Source organism: Pezoporus occidentalis, unplaced genomic scaffold (genome assembly GCF_034315485.1).
Source record: "Pezoporus occidentalis ecotype Australia unplaced genomic scaffold, CSIRO_AGI_Poc_V1 ctg184, whole genome shotgun sequence".
Classification (NCBI taxonomy): domain Eukaryota; kingdom Metazoa; phylum Chordata; class Aves; order Psittaciformes; family Psittacidae; genus Pezoporus; species Pezoporus occidentalis.
In genome coordinates this window covers 1083431-1102617 of record NW_026913683.1, presented here as the reverse complement: position 1 = coordinate 1102617, position 19187 = coordinate 1083431, and the positions used below count along the sequence as shown (strand labels likewise).

At 43.5% G+C, this 19187-nt stretch overlaps 1 protein-coding gene across 2 annotated transcripts in view; it reads right to left on the bottom strand.

The window, feature by feature from the left end:
* Positions 1-19187, bottom strand: part of CHN1 (chimerin 1) — a 102948-nt gene that overhangs the window by 7831 nt on the left and 75930 nt on the right. For both annotated transcript variants that reach the window (XM_062615866.1, XM_062615867.1), the window contains one exon: positions 9796-9880. In XM_062615866.1, the coding sequence (XP_062471850.1) occupies positions 9796-9880 (85 nt within the window). The remainder of the gene's footprint in view (positions 1-9795; positions 9881-19187) is intronic.

The following is a 19187-nucleotide window of genomic DNA, read 5'->3' as shown; positions in this document are numbered from 1 at the left end:
TAAAAGCACTTTGTTTACTTAACAGGCCTGTAAAGCAACCAGCTTTGTCACTTAGGATCCTCTGTAAAACATCCAGTCTCTGGTTGCAATTAAAGTTCAGCATGTCACCTTCAATCAGTCAAAACTCGCACAAATCCCCATCCGGATGAAATGCCTGATTAAAACTCTCCTTAGCTATTTCTGTGCAGGAGCGACTCCCTTCATTGCGATGAGTGGGTAACATACAAGCCAGGGCGCTGCAAATGCTCCATTTCCCACCTGGCTGTGATTTTGTGTTGTGAACCTCACCCTGGGCAAAGCAAGCAACGTAAAACCCAGCTCCCCGCAAACAAGCAGTACCCCTGGGGTACCTGTCACAGTGGCCTGTGCTGGAGCCCCAGGCAGTGGCAGGCTCAACTGCTGTCCCTCCAAGCATGGTGAAGTTCAGTTTGATCACTTGGGGTCCTTCAGTGTTTGCTCAGTTGCCTCATTTGTGACAGAGAGGAAACAGTGGCAGCCAAAGCACTTGCTTTCACCAAATCCCACATTTAATCAGGGGCTCTCAGACCCCAAACTGCATGATGACGCCAGCTCTTCACACACAGCCTTCACCCTGCCTGTGGTTCTGGGGTGCGGAAGGAGGAAACTCTGAGACCAGATCTGTGCCCAGCACCACATTTTGTCTGAACTGTGAAAAACCAGGTCCCTCTGTGTTTTAAACAGGGAAACCAAATTCAATGGAAACGTGACCCCAGTGCTTTATTGTCTCAGTGCTTCACCTTTAACATGGAAAGGAGAAGCTGTTCTTGTCTCCTCTGGGTCTTGTAGAAATAAATTCATTAAATGTTTGTTGAAATGCAGAGGAAAAAACACTCATCTTTGGTGTAAGGCTTGAATACTGTGCTGTTAGTAAGACAGCAGCTCTAACAAGAAGAAGACAAAATACCGGACAGGTTCTATTAAGCAAGTACCACCCATTCTGCTTTCAGAATAAAGATGAAGTTGTGAAGTAAAAATACTAAGTAGTCAAATAATTAGAGGCATGTCTTAACACACACACACACACACACACACAGAAGCAAATTAAGACCGAATAGGAAATCTTAATTCTTGATTTCCTTTATTTTGAAACCTTAACTTTGCAGTAATAGTATTTACAAATGCAAATATAATTATTATACATAGAATTCCTAAAATTGCTGTAAGAAGCACCCACTCCAACATGTGTGTGAAATGCTCTAGTATGTCTGTCAACAATGGTGTCTATAAGATGGGAATGGCAGTGTCTCACTCATGAGGACTCACAAGTGATTTTGTGAGTGCAAATCAGCTGCTTCACAAGACAGCAATATAGCTCAGATTTATGTTGCTGGAAATTCAAGGATAATTAAGACTAAAATATACAAAAAAGAAAAAGGAAAAACATGCTTCCAAGTGTCTTATTCTTGACTTAAAACAATTATCACATTCACTGAGATAATTCTATGTATAGACAAGAAAGTTTCATTTCATTAAAATATCTAACTCACAGAAACGTTTTCAATGTGACAATGTGAAAACCTTGCTCCTGAAAATACTTGTTATTGCTAATCCCATAGATTCAAATGGGCTTTGGATCTGACCTCGTTAATGCCAGAATAGTAATTACAGATGCAAAAGTCAACTTTTCTCCTCTCACGTTTGCTCTTCCTTTGCATTTGATTAGCTTTTATGTACTAGCCTATTGCTTAAGGGCTTACAAACCCTCCCGAGAAACATTTTAAACCTAGAAATATTTCAGATACTTAATGCTCAGAAAATGCATGAGCACTACATTCAGTATTACTGGGATGTGTGATACCCTTCTAATAAGATTCTTCACATACCTCTTACGTGAGTGCAGAAGACTGCCTTACTTTAGCAGTTCTGCATCAATAAAAACTCCTAGGAGATTTCAGTGGATTTCCAACAGGAAAATTGTGTTTTTCCCAACAGAGAAGCTGAAACTCAACAATGCCATGCTTTCTACCAGGTGGGTTCCTCTCCCCAGGTAACAATACTTCATGAAAGGCAGAACAGGCATGTCTCAGTCGCTAGTCTCTGGTTCAGTTGATAACTTGGGATGAAGGATAATACCTTATTAACTCTAACAGGTAAAAAGCACAATGGCAGGAGACGAGGTCAGTTCTCCTCTTCACAGAGCACCAGAAACGTGCCAGCCTTATACGGTAACTATACTCAGCTTACGTTAGACAGGAATTATGCTGCAAATTACATATTATTAAATAAAAATGTCCTCTGTTCTCATTGCAGATGCTTCATGAAAGCTTCAAAATCCATTATTTTAGAATCAACTAGGAAGGAACAAGAAAGCTGAGTCCTGAGCCTCTCTGCATGCTGCTGCATGGTGAAGTCTTCAGACTGCCTGCCTTGTTTGCACATGAGCTTCATGATTTGGCCGGTTCTTTAAGACCAAGAGGATTCATCCAATTTCAAATTTAGGGTCTACTGACTTCTGGTTATATCAAAGTAAATCCTGAACAGCTGAGTTGGTGTTAGCAGCTTTCCTCCAGATCTAAAGTAATCAGGAGCCTTAATCCATTTCTTACAGATGTTCATCAGAGCTTACCTGCTGGCTGGCTATACAAATTGGTGAGGAGCTAAAGAAGAATCCCCCTAAAGGGATTTATCTGCTGATAAATCCCATAATAATACAGGTCAGAGTTAAAAAATGCAGCCATGAGCCCTTGCAGGTCAATAGGAAAACTTACTTCAGTTAATCAGAACTTCACCTTATACGGAGACGATTTCTCAGGACCAGAACTGTAAGTCACGCTTACTATTCCTTTTTACAGTGCTATCAAACTGTGACCACCTTTCAAATATACCAAATGCAACAAAACCAACCAACCAACAAAAAAAAGCAGTCATAAATTCACGAATTTATAGGAAGTTTGGATGTTTTTTTGTGGGGAAGAGTAGTTTTAGATGACAGGTTTAAAAGTCTGTGGTAAGCTGCCCTGATTTTAATAGCATATTGGTCTAGGAGTTCAGGTGAGCTGTGACATTACTTCTATGAGAGGTATTAAATTTAAAACCAGGCTGACAACAGTTTCCTGTGATACCTAGAAGAAGGTTTGGTAATGTTTTAGAAACAGCTAGTACTGATGTTAGTCCACTGGGCTGAAAGAACAAACAATGTGTTCATATTAATGAGTGAGCACAGCCAGAAGATGCATGTACGTTAGTGCTACCCCATGAGCACACATTATAAATATTTGCAGAGACTAAAATATACTTCGCTGTCACTTTTTGATATACTGCTGATCTGACTTTATCCAGTTTTAGATTTCCTTTGGTTTATGATTTACTGGTTAACATGGCAGCTGATCACACTCCACTGGAACGATACCGTATGCTACATATATCACTCTAATTATATTTTTGAATTACCCTGAAGAAAATTTATGCATTTTGTCACTCCAAGGAGCAGCTTTAGGAGCTCAAAGGGAGATTTACATTATCTGCAAAAAGCTTTGGAAGACTCTCTGGAGGTTTATGGGAAGCATAGGAGGGTGGGAAGCATGGAGCTGGGGTGCTGTCACGATGTGTTGCCTTGGGCAGGTCTACCGTGGTACCTGCCAGATGGGTTAACACCTTCACCTTTGGTAAGCCGACATCTGAAGACAAGGGGTTCTGCAAAAGCACAAAGTACTGGCATTGTTAGTTTTGCAAGGGTGAAAAGGTTAGAAAGGAATTTGCTCTCATAAAGAAATCATGAGCTAGTAGCTTTCCTTTTAATAATTTAATGCTTTTTTTCTGCAGCAGAGGAAGCAGTGTTTTCTGTTCCCTTGGAGGCAGTGTGTGTGAACAAGCACCTGAACCCAGCAAACCCAGTGGGCCTGCGTGCTGCACTCTGTGTTTCCAAGCAGAAGGCAGCGGGGTGCTATGAAGGTCTGCCACCTTCCTCCTCCTCGGCAGAGCTGTTCCAGCCAGGGTGGCAACACAAGCTGCTGCACCGCCTTACATACATGTCATTTGTTAATGTGCAATGCACATATGGAAGCAACCTTGGTCCCACCTGAGTCCTAAACCACTTTATTAAGCAGCACCATGGCAAAAATTGCTTCTATGCTCCCCCAAACCTGTTATCATCCATACTATTGTATCAGACACTATAGGGTACGTTATTATTTAGGAAGGAATTTCAAGAGGGCAGCTAGTTACTGAGCAAGAAAATCACCAAATACTGCAGAAAAATCAGGGGTTATGAAATGAAAAAAAAGCCCATGAAACAAACCCCCTTATCCCAAAAGAATACATAGGTCTGTGCCTTCAAGTGCTGGACATGCTTAGTGGCAATGGTTTGATTTTGTAGAAGTTTTAAAAGATCAGTTTGTTCAAAAACTTCCCTGGCTTCCTGCCATGACACCTGCCTACCTCCTCAACAGCTCCCCTGATGGGCCGCTGGCTTGCTCAAGGCTTCCAGGTCTGTGTGGGCTTGGAGATAAAGCTGCTTTTAGGACTTACAGTTTCAAGAATATATAGCTCCAGAATAGCTTCCCCATGGGAACGACTCTGAAGCAAGGCTCTCCTGCCTGATTAGCATTTCAGAACCATGGAACTCATTCCTTTCAGGAACACCACCAGATACTGAGCTGCTGGAACAGCTTGTCAGGCAGCACACACCTCCAGCAGCATCACCACCTGCCTGAGGTCGGCAGGGAATGTTCTCCAACCATTCCTCTTCCCACAGCCATGGGCTCTGCGGCTTTGCTTTGCTCTGCTCTTGTTCCCTCTTTGGGCTGTCTGTGCCCTACATCATCAGGGAAACCAGCAGAATCGGAGTGCACAGAAGAAACTTGGATGTGTTTTTAAGGTGCAATTGTGGGCAAAATGGGAGCTTGTCAAGACTAGGACATGCAAAATACCTTGAGATGGGACAACATGATGAGCACATCTTGCCTTCTCCTTGCTGGTTACATGACTAGATCATCAGCCATTCTTCCAAGCCCTAAAAGCACGAACACTGTGCCTGCACAACTACTGTCTGAGGGTGGGCAGGCTCCTTTGTGGTCTCCTGCATCCTTACATGCCGGTGGACCAACACAAGGCTGCTGTAAATGCCAACAAGGGGGTTAATAGCAAGGCAAAACAAAACAGCAAAGGAAATGCGGCAGTTGTATGTTTTTCAATTACTGGAGAAGGAAACAGATGACATGGGGAAATTAAACACTTCAGCAGTAAGTCACAAAACCATCCTGCTTTGAGACTGCAGTTTAACCTCTCTGAAAATGAGCTCCTGGGTCTTACTGCCACCAGGGCTTGGGCTCTGCCCACTGCTTGGGCTCAACTGGTTGCACCCACACTGATAGTTCAGCTGCACTATCAGCTTTTCAGAGGGTGGTTAAAAGGAGCAGCCCAAAACACTGTCAAAAGCATCCAGTGAAATGCAGTAAAAAAATTGTATCATTCCTTTAAGATAAGCTAATTAATGCTCTTAAACCAGCCTGTTTAAAAAAAAAAAAAAAGAATCTTCTGATTAAATCACTTATTCATTAAGAATGACAAGAAAAAGGGTACAGAAGGAAGAGATTATACAGTAGCTTGAACAGTTGTGATGGGCTGAGGAAGGGGACAGGACACACACAGCAGCTTAACAAGTCAACTAGTCTGCTTGTCTACCAGTCTACTTGTGCAGTATAATAACAGCATCATTAATACCATGCTTTAGCCTCTGAGAACACACACAATTCACCACTAATGCTACTGGGTGTTACGCATTTACAACATTCATAAAATGAATTCCCTGCTGCACAGCTGCAGATTTTATTTGGATTTGTTACAGTTTATCTCCTGAACACATTCTGGTCAATGGGATGGGCCTGTGAGCCTGGGAGAGCCTTACACAGGGGCAATGTAATTCAGAATATGAGTTTTTAAAGTTCATGCACTGGAGTTTGAGGTGGGGTAAACTCTTACATCTTTCTTAGCTTCCGCTGAGCTTCAGTGTTTACACAAGCTGGTGGCATTATAATTTCAAACACTTCTTTAGTCATTTCTACTTATGGTGAAAGCCTGCAGGAAAGTCTGCTGGAGATGGAGCTTGCTGTCAGAAAAGGCAGATTCCTTGCATAGAGATGAGTCTTCATTTCACAAAAATTTTAAGGGCCTTTGGCTAGGATGCAAAAATTGGAAGCATGACTCTCCAAGGCAGTAGGGCAGATGCCTTTTAAAAGGACTCACACTAAGGAAGCAAATCTGTCTTTAAGTAAATTGATGAAATAAAGATCAAATTTGAGAGAATAACATCTAAGGAAAAAGAAATGATTCCTGTTCTGTTGGATATACCTCCAGCAGAAATCAAACTACAGATTAAGTCCATGAATTAGTTTCCCGTAGAATCCAAATCCTGGACATCACCCTAAGCCTTAATTTGGAAGACAATAAAGTCTTCCTGTGTTCCGTGGCCTGCATCAGCCCCGAAACCTTTGCAGTCAAGATGACAGCCAACATCTTACTTCAACCCATAACCACCTCCTCTCATCTTTATGAAACAAAAATATATACTCCTCCTTCTTTGTCTGCCACAAAACCCAAACAAGGATAAGCTAGCGAGAATCCATCTTCCAGGGGTTAATCATACTGACTGTACCTGACAAGATACAAGATACTGAATGCAGAGAGGGACACACTGAGTCATGCTGGACTCCAACAAAGCATGAGTCAAGGCAGTTCAGTTGCTAAGGCATCCTTGCCTGTTGCTATGGCATGTGTACAGTTATGAATGTTCAGCTCTGGTTTATTATTTTTCAAAGGACTGGCTTAGTTTGTCTAACAAACTAATCTATTGACTTTTTCTGCCAGCTCCTCCTCTTTTCTGAAATGGGTGACATTTATCTCTGCTGTCCAGTCTTGGACTGTCCCACACTTATCTTCTTGCATGTTTTTATGCTTCTGCAGAGAGAAGGATTTAAAATGGTTGAGGAGTAGCCCATGCAGTAATCTATTTGTATTTGTTAAACTTATCACTTCTGTACAGCAAATAGAGTCCTCTTGAGATGTGCAACTGTTGGCTATAAAAAGCAAATGCTTTAAAAAGTATAAAATTAGGTATGATCACTGCAGTTTGGCTCATAGGTATTTTCAATAAAATGATTCTACAGACCACCAAACAGATTTTGTGTATTTCCCTGGAGTGGCATTGAACCCCATTTGAATGCAAGTATGCTGCCTCCTGCTAAAAGCTGTAATTTTTCTGCAGTACGAACCCACTCTGAGAAGCAAAGGCCTCATGTGGCTCCTTGTTTACTGTGTTTCGTTGTTTCCATATTAAAATGGCTCAGTTTAGAAGCAAAATGATTACTTCAAAAAGAAGCCCTAACACTTTAAGACCAAACTCCTGGCACTCAAACCTGAGCTCTTCCACACTAGGATGTTAACAGTGGTTACGCAGGTCCTCGCTATGTACCCATACACCTCCAACTTTCCTCCGCAGTGCCCAGATCTGTACGGTTTCTGGCTCTGATGGTTTGTGCAGCCTCAGCTGATGGGAACAGGTAGACACTGTTGAAGGTGCGGCACAGAGAAGGTAGACTGTGGACCTGCCCTCTCCTACTCCATGGAGCTCTGCCTGAGTCCCTCTCCTCTACCCAGCTGCTGATTTCCATGAAATTTATGAGAGTAAAATCCCCTGCGAAGCTCCTAGTTCTCCACCAGCTATCGCGGATGGCCAGTGGCTACAAGCTAGCCTTGCGGTGAGGGGATCTAGCTGCAACCCCTACCCTTAGGAAAGCCCGTTCTCCTGCTCCTCAACCCGAAGCCAGGCAAACAGCACACACTGCAGAAGCAGGCCTGCCAGGCTGAGGAAGCACTGCTCAGCAGCCTTACTGCTGCATGGCCCCTCGCCTGCTCTCCCTCACGCCCCATCTGACAGTGCTGCACATCAACAGCTCGCCTGGTTGTGCCCAATGACCTCCAGCATGGCCCGAGAAACCTCAACCTCCCCCTGCCCCAACACCCGATGCTTCAACAAGCAGTGCAGTTGTACAACACAGCATTTAAAAATACAAATAAGATCACAGAAAATACTGGAAGCTACCAACAGCGATATGAGCCCTTACACAAGATAGAAAGCCCTAATTATAATTTCTGATCCTATGAAGTCATATGTTCCTCTGCACTGAAAGGAGGAAAAAGGAGACATGCAGTACTTATGTCCGTCCTCATAAGAAGGAAAGAAAAACAGACTTTGGAAGCTTTTGGGAATTCAGAATTTAGAAAACTCTGCATAAAACCGGAAAAATCAGTTCTACTTCAGTTAGGAAAAAAAAAAACAGGCAGCACAAAATCATAAGCACTTTGGGTTTAATATAAAAGCAGAATTATTTTTTCATTCCACAGTGCCATGCAGCATTGCAAGCCTTCATACCCTTAATTGTTATTGATTTTCTGGATTAAAGTTACTTAACATAAATCTCAGAAATACTTGATATTTCTCCTAAACGCCAGAACTGAAGAATCTACTCCAGGCGAGGAAGGAAGATGGCACACTTACTGGCTCATGTGCCATCAAAAAATAACTACTTTAATCAGAGAACAAATCAAGAACAAAATAAGGCTTCCTCTTTCTCTTCTAGCACTGCACACCCTGTACAGAATCAACAGCAGTAAAAAGTACAAGCAATCTTCATTCATAAGCAAAGGACATGGCTGCAACCCTAAATACTTAGCAGAGAGAAAATACTTGAAAATGCCATTTTAGTATAACAATTTCTTAAAATGGAGCTGCACTCTCCAATACAGAATCTACTGATAACAACAGAAAATTACATTCAAATAATTTCAGGAGAAGGATTTTAAAATATTTCAATCCTATTTGGCTATAAATTATTTTAAGTTTTACATTATTTTGCAGTTCTGTGATAAACAGCCTTCTTGTTTGCTTGACACAAGACTTCAGAAAGCTTTAGTCAGAGCAGATTTTCTTAAATTAGCTTGAAAATTCAGTTTCCAGGGCAACACATGCAGGTCTTCATACATCAACGTTTCTTTGCACCATTTTTATAGATGCGGTTGCTTGCTAGAATGTCATAAAATACTTTTTAAATACAGCAAACTATTTTGATCACTTTGATCCTTTTATTATTTTTTTTTTGCCTTTGAAAAAAGCTGACTGTCCTTTCTTCTCAGAAGAATCATATCAATAAAACTGACAAATTGTTTTACTTCACAGAGGCTTTGTCCCAGAAATGCCTGCACTGACACCCATGCGTGTAATACGTTTCTACCAGCACCTGAATATTTATGTAACGTTTCAGTATGCGTCCCTTAGTCATCATCCCATTTCTTACTTTCTTTTCAGTTTGCAAGTAGGAGACATGACTTAGGGTCTATGGCATGCTGGGGGTCTGCTGGCTTATACACAAAATCAATCTGAGAGCCTGTTTCACAACAGCAACTTGAAATTTGCTGATGCCCACCTTGCACCGTGAGATCCTCAATGAGTTTTTCACACCTGCCAATACATACAAGTGGTATAAAAGAAATAAAGCTCACAATGCATCTGCTTATTTCTCCTCCATTCTAAAAGGGGGTGAAAAACCAAATCCCTTAATGATGATTATCATTTCCCCTTCATGAGCACTTGAGAGGTGCTCTGCATCACTGCAGTGATGTTACCAAAACAGGCACCTGACACCACCAGCAACAGAGTGGATAGGCTTCCTTCTTTGATTTTTGGATCTTTGACACGCAGTATTACAGTGGAACAAGCAGCATATTAAATAGTTACGACATTAGGACTGTCTTGGGAAAAGAAGACTGAATGACTGTTACCTGCACATTTTACTCCCTGAGCAATAAGGCCCCACATGAAGTTGGCACAGTATTCACACCAGTGTGGGCCTCTGAACGTGTGCACCTGGAAGACAGCAGCAGAAAGAAAAATTACAGAAAATGACCAAACTATTTCATAGACATCAATATCAGTGTGTCTGAACAAGGCAGAATTCCTCTTCTGTGAAGGCACCACATGCAGCCGCTGGAAGCTTCCCTTTATCACTGCAGGAAAGGAAGAAAGGAATGTAAGAAAGATTTAACTGCCAAGACTTGAAGGCCTGTGGTGAAAGGGACTTCTCCATCCTGAAGCATCCAGAGCAGCAGAACCGTGTCTGCTCCCAGACGATGTGGGTCACAGCCCTTCTCCAGCCTCTCAGCATCTCTCTATTTGGGCAGGATTTTAGCCACAAGGCGAGCCTTTTGCAGAGACCATGCAGGAGCTCCATCTCTTGATTTGAAATGTCTTCTGCTTTGCCCTCTCCTCCCCTCCACAAGGTGTTGTGTGAAATGCATACGGGGCTGCAAGATTTTACCTCGGGTGGAGAGAGTCCTGCCAGGCAGAAATACCACTGCTACACAGGAGCCTTGCAACCGTACTTAGGGATTTTCCAGTTTAGAATAAGTCTAAAAGGAAATGAATACTCTTCAGACTAATGTTACAGGTTGAAAACCCAAATGAGAGACCAAGAGCAGAATCCACTAAACCATGACAAAAATTTTAAGCTAAAGAAGAAAAAACCCAATGTTCTTTTCAATCCCAGCTCACACGGTTGTTACAAATCCTGCAGCCACCATTAGCTCTTTCAGATTTTATTCTGATAGAGTTCCTGCAGTAGGAAACCACAGGATTCTTTAGAGAGAAAATTATTACTTCCTTAGCCAGCATAAAAGGCTTCAAGCCTCTATTTAAAATGGACAGGCTGACACAAAAAATCAGTAACCAGAGATCATGAAGAAAGGAAATTTGCAGTGAAATGTAGTAAAAAATGCTTCAGGCTTAAGTCACTCGGTTTTCCAGAGTTACTGAGCGGGCATCAGAGCAGGCAGTAACCTCAGGCACGTGCGCTGCCTGGTCAGATCAGTATAGAGCTGAAGAGAGAAGGAGCTGGTAGAAATGTGAAAGCTTGACATCCACAGAGAGCTCTGCTTATAAACAGCAAAACACAAAGTGGCCTGACCGAGGTAGAGAACATCCCCTGCACCGCTGATTTAAGTAGCAGCTGGATCCTTGCTCACACTTACCTTGAACAAGTGACAACCCAAAGCAGCACCCAGCCCACATTTCAGTTTTGGCTACGGGAAGAAGGTCTGCAGCCTCCTGGGCATTTGCTGCTCGTGAAGCAAGAGTAAGGTAGAGTAAGTCTGGAAAGTTACTCTTGAATTCACCAGTAATTCACGTGTGGCTGTGCTGAGCTAGGCCTATATTTGCCTCCAGCCCTGTGCTGCTGAGCATCCCTGGTGTGAAGCTCTCCCCATCCTGCACTGGCTGCCTGCCCCCAGCAGCGCAAGCCGCCGTCCGCACCCACTCCTGAGGCCGCAATGTGCCCCACGAGCCCCTTCTCCGTCCAGCTGACTTCTACGGAGCAAACGATGACAAGACCGTCAGCAGCCGTAATCTCCATGTTCTCTGTTCCTCTCGCCACAAAGAGATTTTTCACGCCTTCTTCTCTGTTACCCACCTGCACTACCCACATCCTCTTGGCTTTCTTCCTCAGCCTTGTGGTTTTTCTCTCAGGTCTTTGGCAGTGTCCTCTCCCCAGAATAAGCACATTCTGATACCCCCAAGCAAAACACTGTGTTTTAATGCCTGCAGGACTAACAGAACTTTCTCAGGGAATAGTGAGAGGAACATTCCCCACAAAAGACACTCATTTAAAATATTTCTCAAAATTCCTCCCAAGGAAAAATGAAACAAAAACGATAGTTCAAAAGTTTGAGCAATAAGCAGTATTTTTTCAGAGTACTTTCAGTTTACAATATACATTTTTTTGTGGTTTTTTTTTTTTTTTTAGTATTTCTGATTGTAAAGGAGTGAGGGGTTTCCTTGTTCCTTGAAATGCTGACATTTTAACTTGTTACCTTAGGCAGAACAAGAACAAATTCTGACACGTTAACATTCTCATCAAATAAAAACCAATACCATCCTGCGCCTCTTGCTTTGCTGATTTTAATTCATCAAATTCACTTTAACATACCACTTGCTGAAGTGCTTCTAATGGTTTTCCTGGGTGCTGGGGTGAGGGGAGAGGAAGGGTGGTGATGAGGGTAGCTCATAAGAGAAGAGGAGAGGTGGCCATGAGGGCAGATCATGAGTGGAAAGAAGGGACAGCCATGAGGGTAGACTGTGAGGGGAGAGGAAGGGGCAGCAGGGGCAGCCATGAGGGGAGATCATGAGGAGAGGACGAGTGGCCATGAGGGAAAACCATGAAGGGAAAGAAGGGGCAGCCATAAGCGGAGACCGTGAGGGGAGAGGCGGACACAAGGGGTGATCATGGTCATGGCTCAGGGTTAAAGGGAGAACAGCTATGGGGGACATTACTGTGGGGATCTGTTACAGACCACCTGATAAAAGAGGACTCTGTGAATGAAGCACTCTACAGGCAGAGAGGAACAGCCTCAAACTCAAGCTCACAGGCTCTTGTTCTCACGGGGGACTTCAACTACGCTGATACTACCACTTCAGTAACAAGTGGTGTCCCTCAGGGACCCGTGTTGGGACCGGTCTTGTTCAACATCTTTGTCGCTGACATGGACAGTGGGATTGAGTGCGTCCTCAGCAAGTTTGCCAATGACACCAAGCTGTGTGGTTCGGTTGATACACTGGAGGGAAGGAATGCCATCCAGAGGGACCTTGACACGCTTGTGAGGTGGGCTGATACCAACCTCATGAAGTTTAACCATGCCAAGTGCAAGGTCCTACACCTGGGTGGGAGCAATCCCAGGCACAGCTACAGGTTGGGCAGAGAAGAGATTCTGAGCAGCCCTGTGGGGAAGGACTTGGGGGTGTTGATTGATGAGAAACTTAACATGAGCTGGCTTCAGTGTGTGCTCGCAGCCCAGAAAGCCAACCAGATCCTGGGCTGCATCAAAAGGAATGTGACCAGCAGGTCGAAGGAGGTGATCCTGCCCCTCTGCTCTTGTGAGACCTCACCTGGAGTATTGTGTGCAGTTCTGGTGTCCTCAACGTAAAAAGGACATGGAACTGTTGGAACAAGTCCAGAGGAGGGCCACGAGGATGCTCAGGGGACTGGAGCACCTCCTGTATGAAGACAGGCTGAGAAAGTTGGGGCTGTTCAGCCTGGAGAAGAGAAGGCTGCGTGGAGACCTCATAGCAGCCTTCCAGTATCTGAAGGGGGCCTATAGGGATGCTGGGGAGGGACTCTTCACCAGGGACTGCAGTGACAGGACAAGGGGTAATGGGTTAAAACTTAAACAGGGGAAGTTTAGATTGGATATAAGGAAGAAGTTCTTTACTGTGAGGGTGGTGAGGCATTGGTATGGGTTGCCCAGGGAAGTTGTGAATGCTCCATCCCTGGCAGTGTTCAAGGCTGGGTTGGACAGAGCCTTGAGTGACATGGTTTAGTGTGATGTGTCCCTGCCCATGGCAGGGGGTTGGAACTAGATGATCTTAAGGTCCTTTCCAACCCTAACTATTCTGTGATTCTGTGATTCTAAGCAGGGGCGGCCATGAGGGCATATAAGGGGAAAAAAGGGCCGGCCATGAGGAAGTATCATGAGGGGAAAGAAGGGACAGCCATGAGAGATCATGAGGGAAGAGGAAGGGCGACCAGAAGGGGAGATCATGAGGGGAAAGAAGGATGGCCATGAGGGAGGATCATGAGGGGAGAGGAGGGGCAGCCATGAGGGGAGATCGGGGTGGGGGGAAGAAGGGGGAGCCACAAGAGGAGATCATGAGGGGAAGTGAGAGGCAACCATAAGGGCAGATTATGAGGTGTGTGGTGTCACTGTGAGGGGCAGTCATGAGGGGAGAGCAGGGACCGCCATGGGGTGGTGTAAGGGGTGGCCATGGGAGGTAGGGGCGGCACCTATACAGCATGAGCCATTCTGGGGAGCAGATGACAGGTGTCTGCAAGTGGAGATCAGGAGGGTCAGCCCTAAGGGGAGGTTTTGAGGGAAGATCATTTTGCCCGCAGAGACATGGTTTAGTGGTGGGCTTGGCAGTGCTGGGGTAACGGTTGGATTTGATCTTACAGGTCTTTTCCAATCTAGTTCATTCTGTGATTCTGTGATCTTCAGTGCTGATACTCACCGAACCTCAGGTGCCTACTTCTGAACTGCTGTTTTAGTGGTGAAGATCTCCCCTTCTTGGCGTCTTGCTCCACATCACGGTCAGCAGATTTCCACCTCTTGCTGACTCTCCCTAGCAGGGCAGTCTTCTCTACAGGGTCAACCACATTCCAAATCTGCTACTTCAGTCTTTTGCCTCCCTTTATTATTCTTATTCGTATTCTTTCTCATTCTTATTTTTACTGAGCTCAGTACATAACCTTTGCTCACAGCTGACCCATCAGTGAAGTTTACACGACTCACCATCAGCTTGAAAATTACATGGATAAAACAGAATTTCCTCTTCCCTATCAACACTGCGTGTATTGGTTACCCTTCAGAAGACCAAGGTTGACTTTGCCCTTCCAGATCACTTTCTCACCATCATTAGCACTGTTCTCCCATCCCATGCATTCAAATACTGAAATGCCCTTCCATATGATCAGTTAAGAAATTAACTTATCTGTTACAAGACTTATCCAGAGCCTGCTCAGCTTTACACTGCCCCATCCAAATCACCCTTTCTTATCCATTATTGTGATTGCAAACTCAAAACAGATTAAAAGGTGAGGGTAGGTTTTTCTATGTTCCACAATGTTCTACTTTGCTTCGTCCTTTATCTGACATGCAGTGGGGAGGTTCTCTGGCAGTATTAATGAGGAGGCCCAGAGGCCATAATGTGCTCCCATCCCTGGTGTACACAGCCCTGCAGGATCAGCTCTGAAGCCTCTTTTGGGGTTTCTAAGTGGTGCTGTCTTTTCCCAGAGCTCAGTGGCGCTGGAGTGTTAATCTTCCCCCTACCATGGAGCAGAACTGGATGTCTGACCCTGCGCTGGTCTGAATACACACCACCTCTGGAAATCAAATCACACGCAGCAAGTGATGCCAGAAAATGGTAAAAAATTGGTCTTCTGAGGTCAGAACAACCTCTAATACTGTTTCATCCTGCAGAGTAGGGCCTGGCAGCATGCTGAAAAGAAACACGTTTGCATCCCTTTGCTAGTTCAAGAGCCAGCACCTGCAAACAATACTGAATTTATTACATGACACTGTTTAATATAGCATTCGGATTTTTATATTTAATTCCCCATTCAAAAAACCTGCCAAGCGACTTTCTTGTTTTCGAAACTAAAATATGCTTTCCAGAAAAACTTCCAAAAACTCACCCAGCAGAGTCCCAGAGAGCCTGACTTACATTACAAGGGGTTTCCCTCCCTTTATAAAAGGAGCATCTGCCATATGCAGATTTTATTGTCTTATAAAACGTGAGAGCAGGATTGCCAACTGTGGGTTTATATCTCCCTACCCTTCCATTCTCCCTCCTGCCCCAAAAATCTTTTTCTCTCTTTCTTTCCATTAGGCTTCAACTGTGAGTGATTTTTTAAGAATGTGGAAAACGGGTGAGCAGGAGAGCAAGATAAAGTGATTTTAATCTGAATTTGTAAAGTTCCAGGGGAAATACTCAATTTGAAAGAAAAATCCAGATAATTCTGAAGGAAAACACCTGCTTCAAAACCAGACAAAATCCTATTACTAAGCTGTCCTGCAAGTCTAAAGTAAGAGGTGAGCCTCACATTGGGCTTACACCTAGGCATTTCTATTCTGAACTCTACTGCAACATCGGCAAGGTATAATAAACATTTAACTACTATGATCTTACGTAGGAGGACAGTTTTTTGCTTAGGCTTGAAAGACATTCTCTTATACACAGGGAAAAATAGCTTAGCTCCTGTGATCAATAACTGTAAGTGTTTAGAATTTTATTTTTATTTTGCATTTAATGAAAATACTTCTTACAAAAAGAAAGTTAGTTTTAGGATGACCAAATAAAAAAAAACAATCCAGTGACTCTTGACAACAGATTATACTACAAGCTGCAGACTCCCCAAACAGATCTCTCAGCATTACTTCTCAGACTCTATAAAGGTCACTGCTGAAGTTAGTTACCCGTGTATCTCATAACTCCACTTATTTTTTACATTTTTGGGTTTTCCTAGGCAGTTGTTCAGCCAGCCTTGATTCCTATCTGAAATCCAAGAATGAGCCAGCAGATAATTAGTATTCGTAGCTGGGAGACTTACATTATATCACTTGTCAAGGCAGGGAGGAGGAGAATGAGGAAGTATCAGGAAAGTGCTGTGCAAATGTGATATGAGAGAACACGATGGATTGGCAGAGCATTTGCAAAGCCACTGCTGGGAAGAAAGCAGGGCTGGATCTGCCAAATGATGGTTATGCAAAATCAACATGGAACACTATATAAAAAAGCCTTCCTTTGTTGAGACGCTGCTCCCATGGTCTCTCTAAATGCCTGCTCCATCAAGACCCTGCTCTGTACACAGCTCCTCTTCCATGGCCCTACACGCTGGACTTTTGGATAACAGGTTTCGGAAAATCCAGACATTAGCATCTATGATGGGATGAAATACACCAACTTGAAAAAGGATGGGAGGAAACACTGCTGATTTACTCTCTCTAGCTAGAAGCCCTGTTGGTGCTTGGAGAGGAGACCAACAAATAAATTGATAATAAATGAATAAATGGCACAGCTCCAGCATTTGTACTGCATGATGTTCCAAAGGTACAGTCCTGCTGGCAACATGGTCTTTCAAACAAATTCCCAAGGATGATGGGACACTGCTGATGAAGGCTGTCAGCTCAGTGGTCCTAGCTCATGCGCAATTGCATCAGCTGAATCCTGCCAGTTAGGACTCTAGTCTGGACATGGGAGACATCGTAAATCTCAATTAAAATGATGAACTCAGGCTGTATTATTAATGTCTGTCTTCCCTGTCACAGTTGATTTTATCAGGCACCGAGTGTACCCATGCTGGCACCCAGTAAGCATGTCCTTTTCATCCATCCTTGGTCCAGGCAGACAGCAGCTGGATGTGGAAGGTACAGAAGAGATTATCAGTCAGAGTCAACCAACTCAACTATCAGTTTGGGCAATCCTTCAATTTAATCCTTGGATATAATACGATGATTACATAGTGCCTCTAAAACAAGGGTCTCAAGCACTCCCAATATTCCAGCACATGATACTCCTTCTGTGAGGCAAATATTGCTGCTGATGACTAATCTGAGAATCAAAGACACTGCCATGACAACCCACACAGCAGAGCCCTATCTGCAAGATAATTGCTTTCACGCGAAGGTGTAACAGAAATTAAAGTAACTGAGACCATTAGAACATACCTTCTCCAAAACTAGAGCTGACTTTGCCTAGACCAGCTGGGATGTTAGTCCTGGGGAGCCAGCCTGGGATCACCCCGAGGACTTATTCCAGCAGCTCCTGAGAGGAGAGATGCTGGCTGAACAGTCCTTGTTCAGAGCACAGAGTATAAATAGCATTGTTATTGCCAGTGGGTATGCTGGCATGAATAATGACCAGGCAAACCTCCCTACAGGTCCTCACCCACTTGGAGCCAGAAGCACTGCCGTGTCTTGTTTACTTTCTGGTTTGCAGTGATCATGTCAGCAGAGATAGGAACAACTGGAAACTGCAGTTAGGTCATGCTCTATGAGAGCCAAAGCAAAAACCCGCAGAATAGCATGTTGTTGGCTTTTTTTTTGCCCGTAAATTGAATAAAATAGCCACCTTTCTTTCAGGATGGAATAGCAGATTTTCTTTAAATTAATATCTGGAACATTGTCCATTTTATACCAGGCCCAAGTTACTTGATACCTATGTCCATACAAAAAATTCTGAAACTAGAGGTGAAAATTGAACAAACCCCCTAGAATTAAAAATCTCTCTATACAGACACCATACATGTAATGATGGAAATAGGATAAACCCTTAAGAGGGTCCCAAAGAAATGCTTTTGCAGTGATGCCAAGGCTAATTTGGAGGAAGAGCTGTTGATGAGAGAGCACAACATGTGCTACATGCTTCTTGAGGCGAAGTCTCAGTCCTCCCCGGCAGAGCACTTCCTAGCTTCACCACAGAAATGACCTGGCCTGTTCTTAGGAGTGTGCACATGGAAGACTCGCAAGGTGCACATCTAGGGACTGCTGGTGTGGTAAGAAGGAATTACAGCTTAAACAAATTAAGGATTTAGAAAAAAATGCCTTTTTTTTAATTTTTTTTTTTTTTGTAACAGAGGCAAAGCTTGAATTCAGGGGCTAGCACTAAGAAACCAGACAGAGTTAAATAATATTGTGCTATTTGAAATCTGCTTTGGAAAAGCCCTGGCTTTTCAAGGGGGAAAAAAAAAAAGTAAAAAGTAAAAGTAACATTAAATAAATTCCTTAGGGAACTAATATCCATCAATGCCTAAAAGCTTCCCTGGCTTGAACTGCCTTATAATATGCTAAGAGTTTCAGAAACCACAACATAAGAGCTGGTGAAGTTCTCAGAAGTTCTGCTCCAGTTTTGCTCTCTAGATATTTTCCCTACCTTTGAACCCCTTTTTCCCCTCAAGTACTAGGAATCTAAAAGAAACATCAAATTTCCCAAGGTTTTCTTATCTGCAACAATGTGCACTCTCCCCAGGGACTATGCTAGGGGCACCCAGCTCTCTTTCTGATTATTCATTTGAGCACAGTGACTCACTCCTCATGTAAAGATGTTTGAAAATATGTTCAGTGCCAGGTCCATACCTTACAAAAAAAGCCACCATCCTCTTTTCAGCAGAGCGAGACCAATCTACCCCAAATCAGCATCTGCCCCAGTTTGCAGAAGATCAGAAATAGAAATGAGTTCATGTCACAAGTCACAGAAAACCGGGGCTGTTTAATATAGGAGTTTGCTATATTTTCTGGACTTTTTGCAGCATTTCCTTTGCACTTTTCATGTTCCCATTTCCCAGTGCTCAGGTGCAGCTTTGCTTAGCTGCTTTTGTTAGAATAATAACACCTATCACGGAAGTAATTTGCTATGATTTTTTACACTAGCAAAGCACCTAGCACATATGCAATTACACTAGTAAAATCAGGGCCAGGTTAGTCTCTCCATTAGTACAATGCTTGAGTTGGTCTACATTGACAACACCTTTCCAGTAGAGACTGGTCCTAATGGGAGCCTTCCCTCTTTGTGCACATTTAAGGTTATATTTTACTCCCATTTACCTCTGGAAGAGCATTTTGTCTCTGCTCTG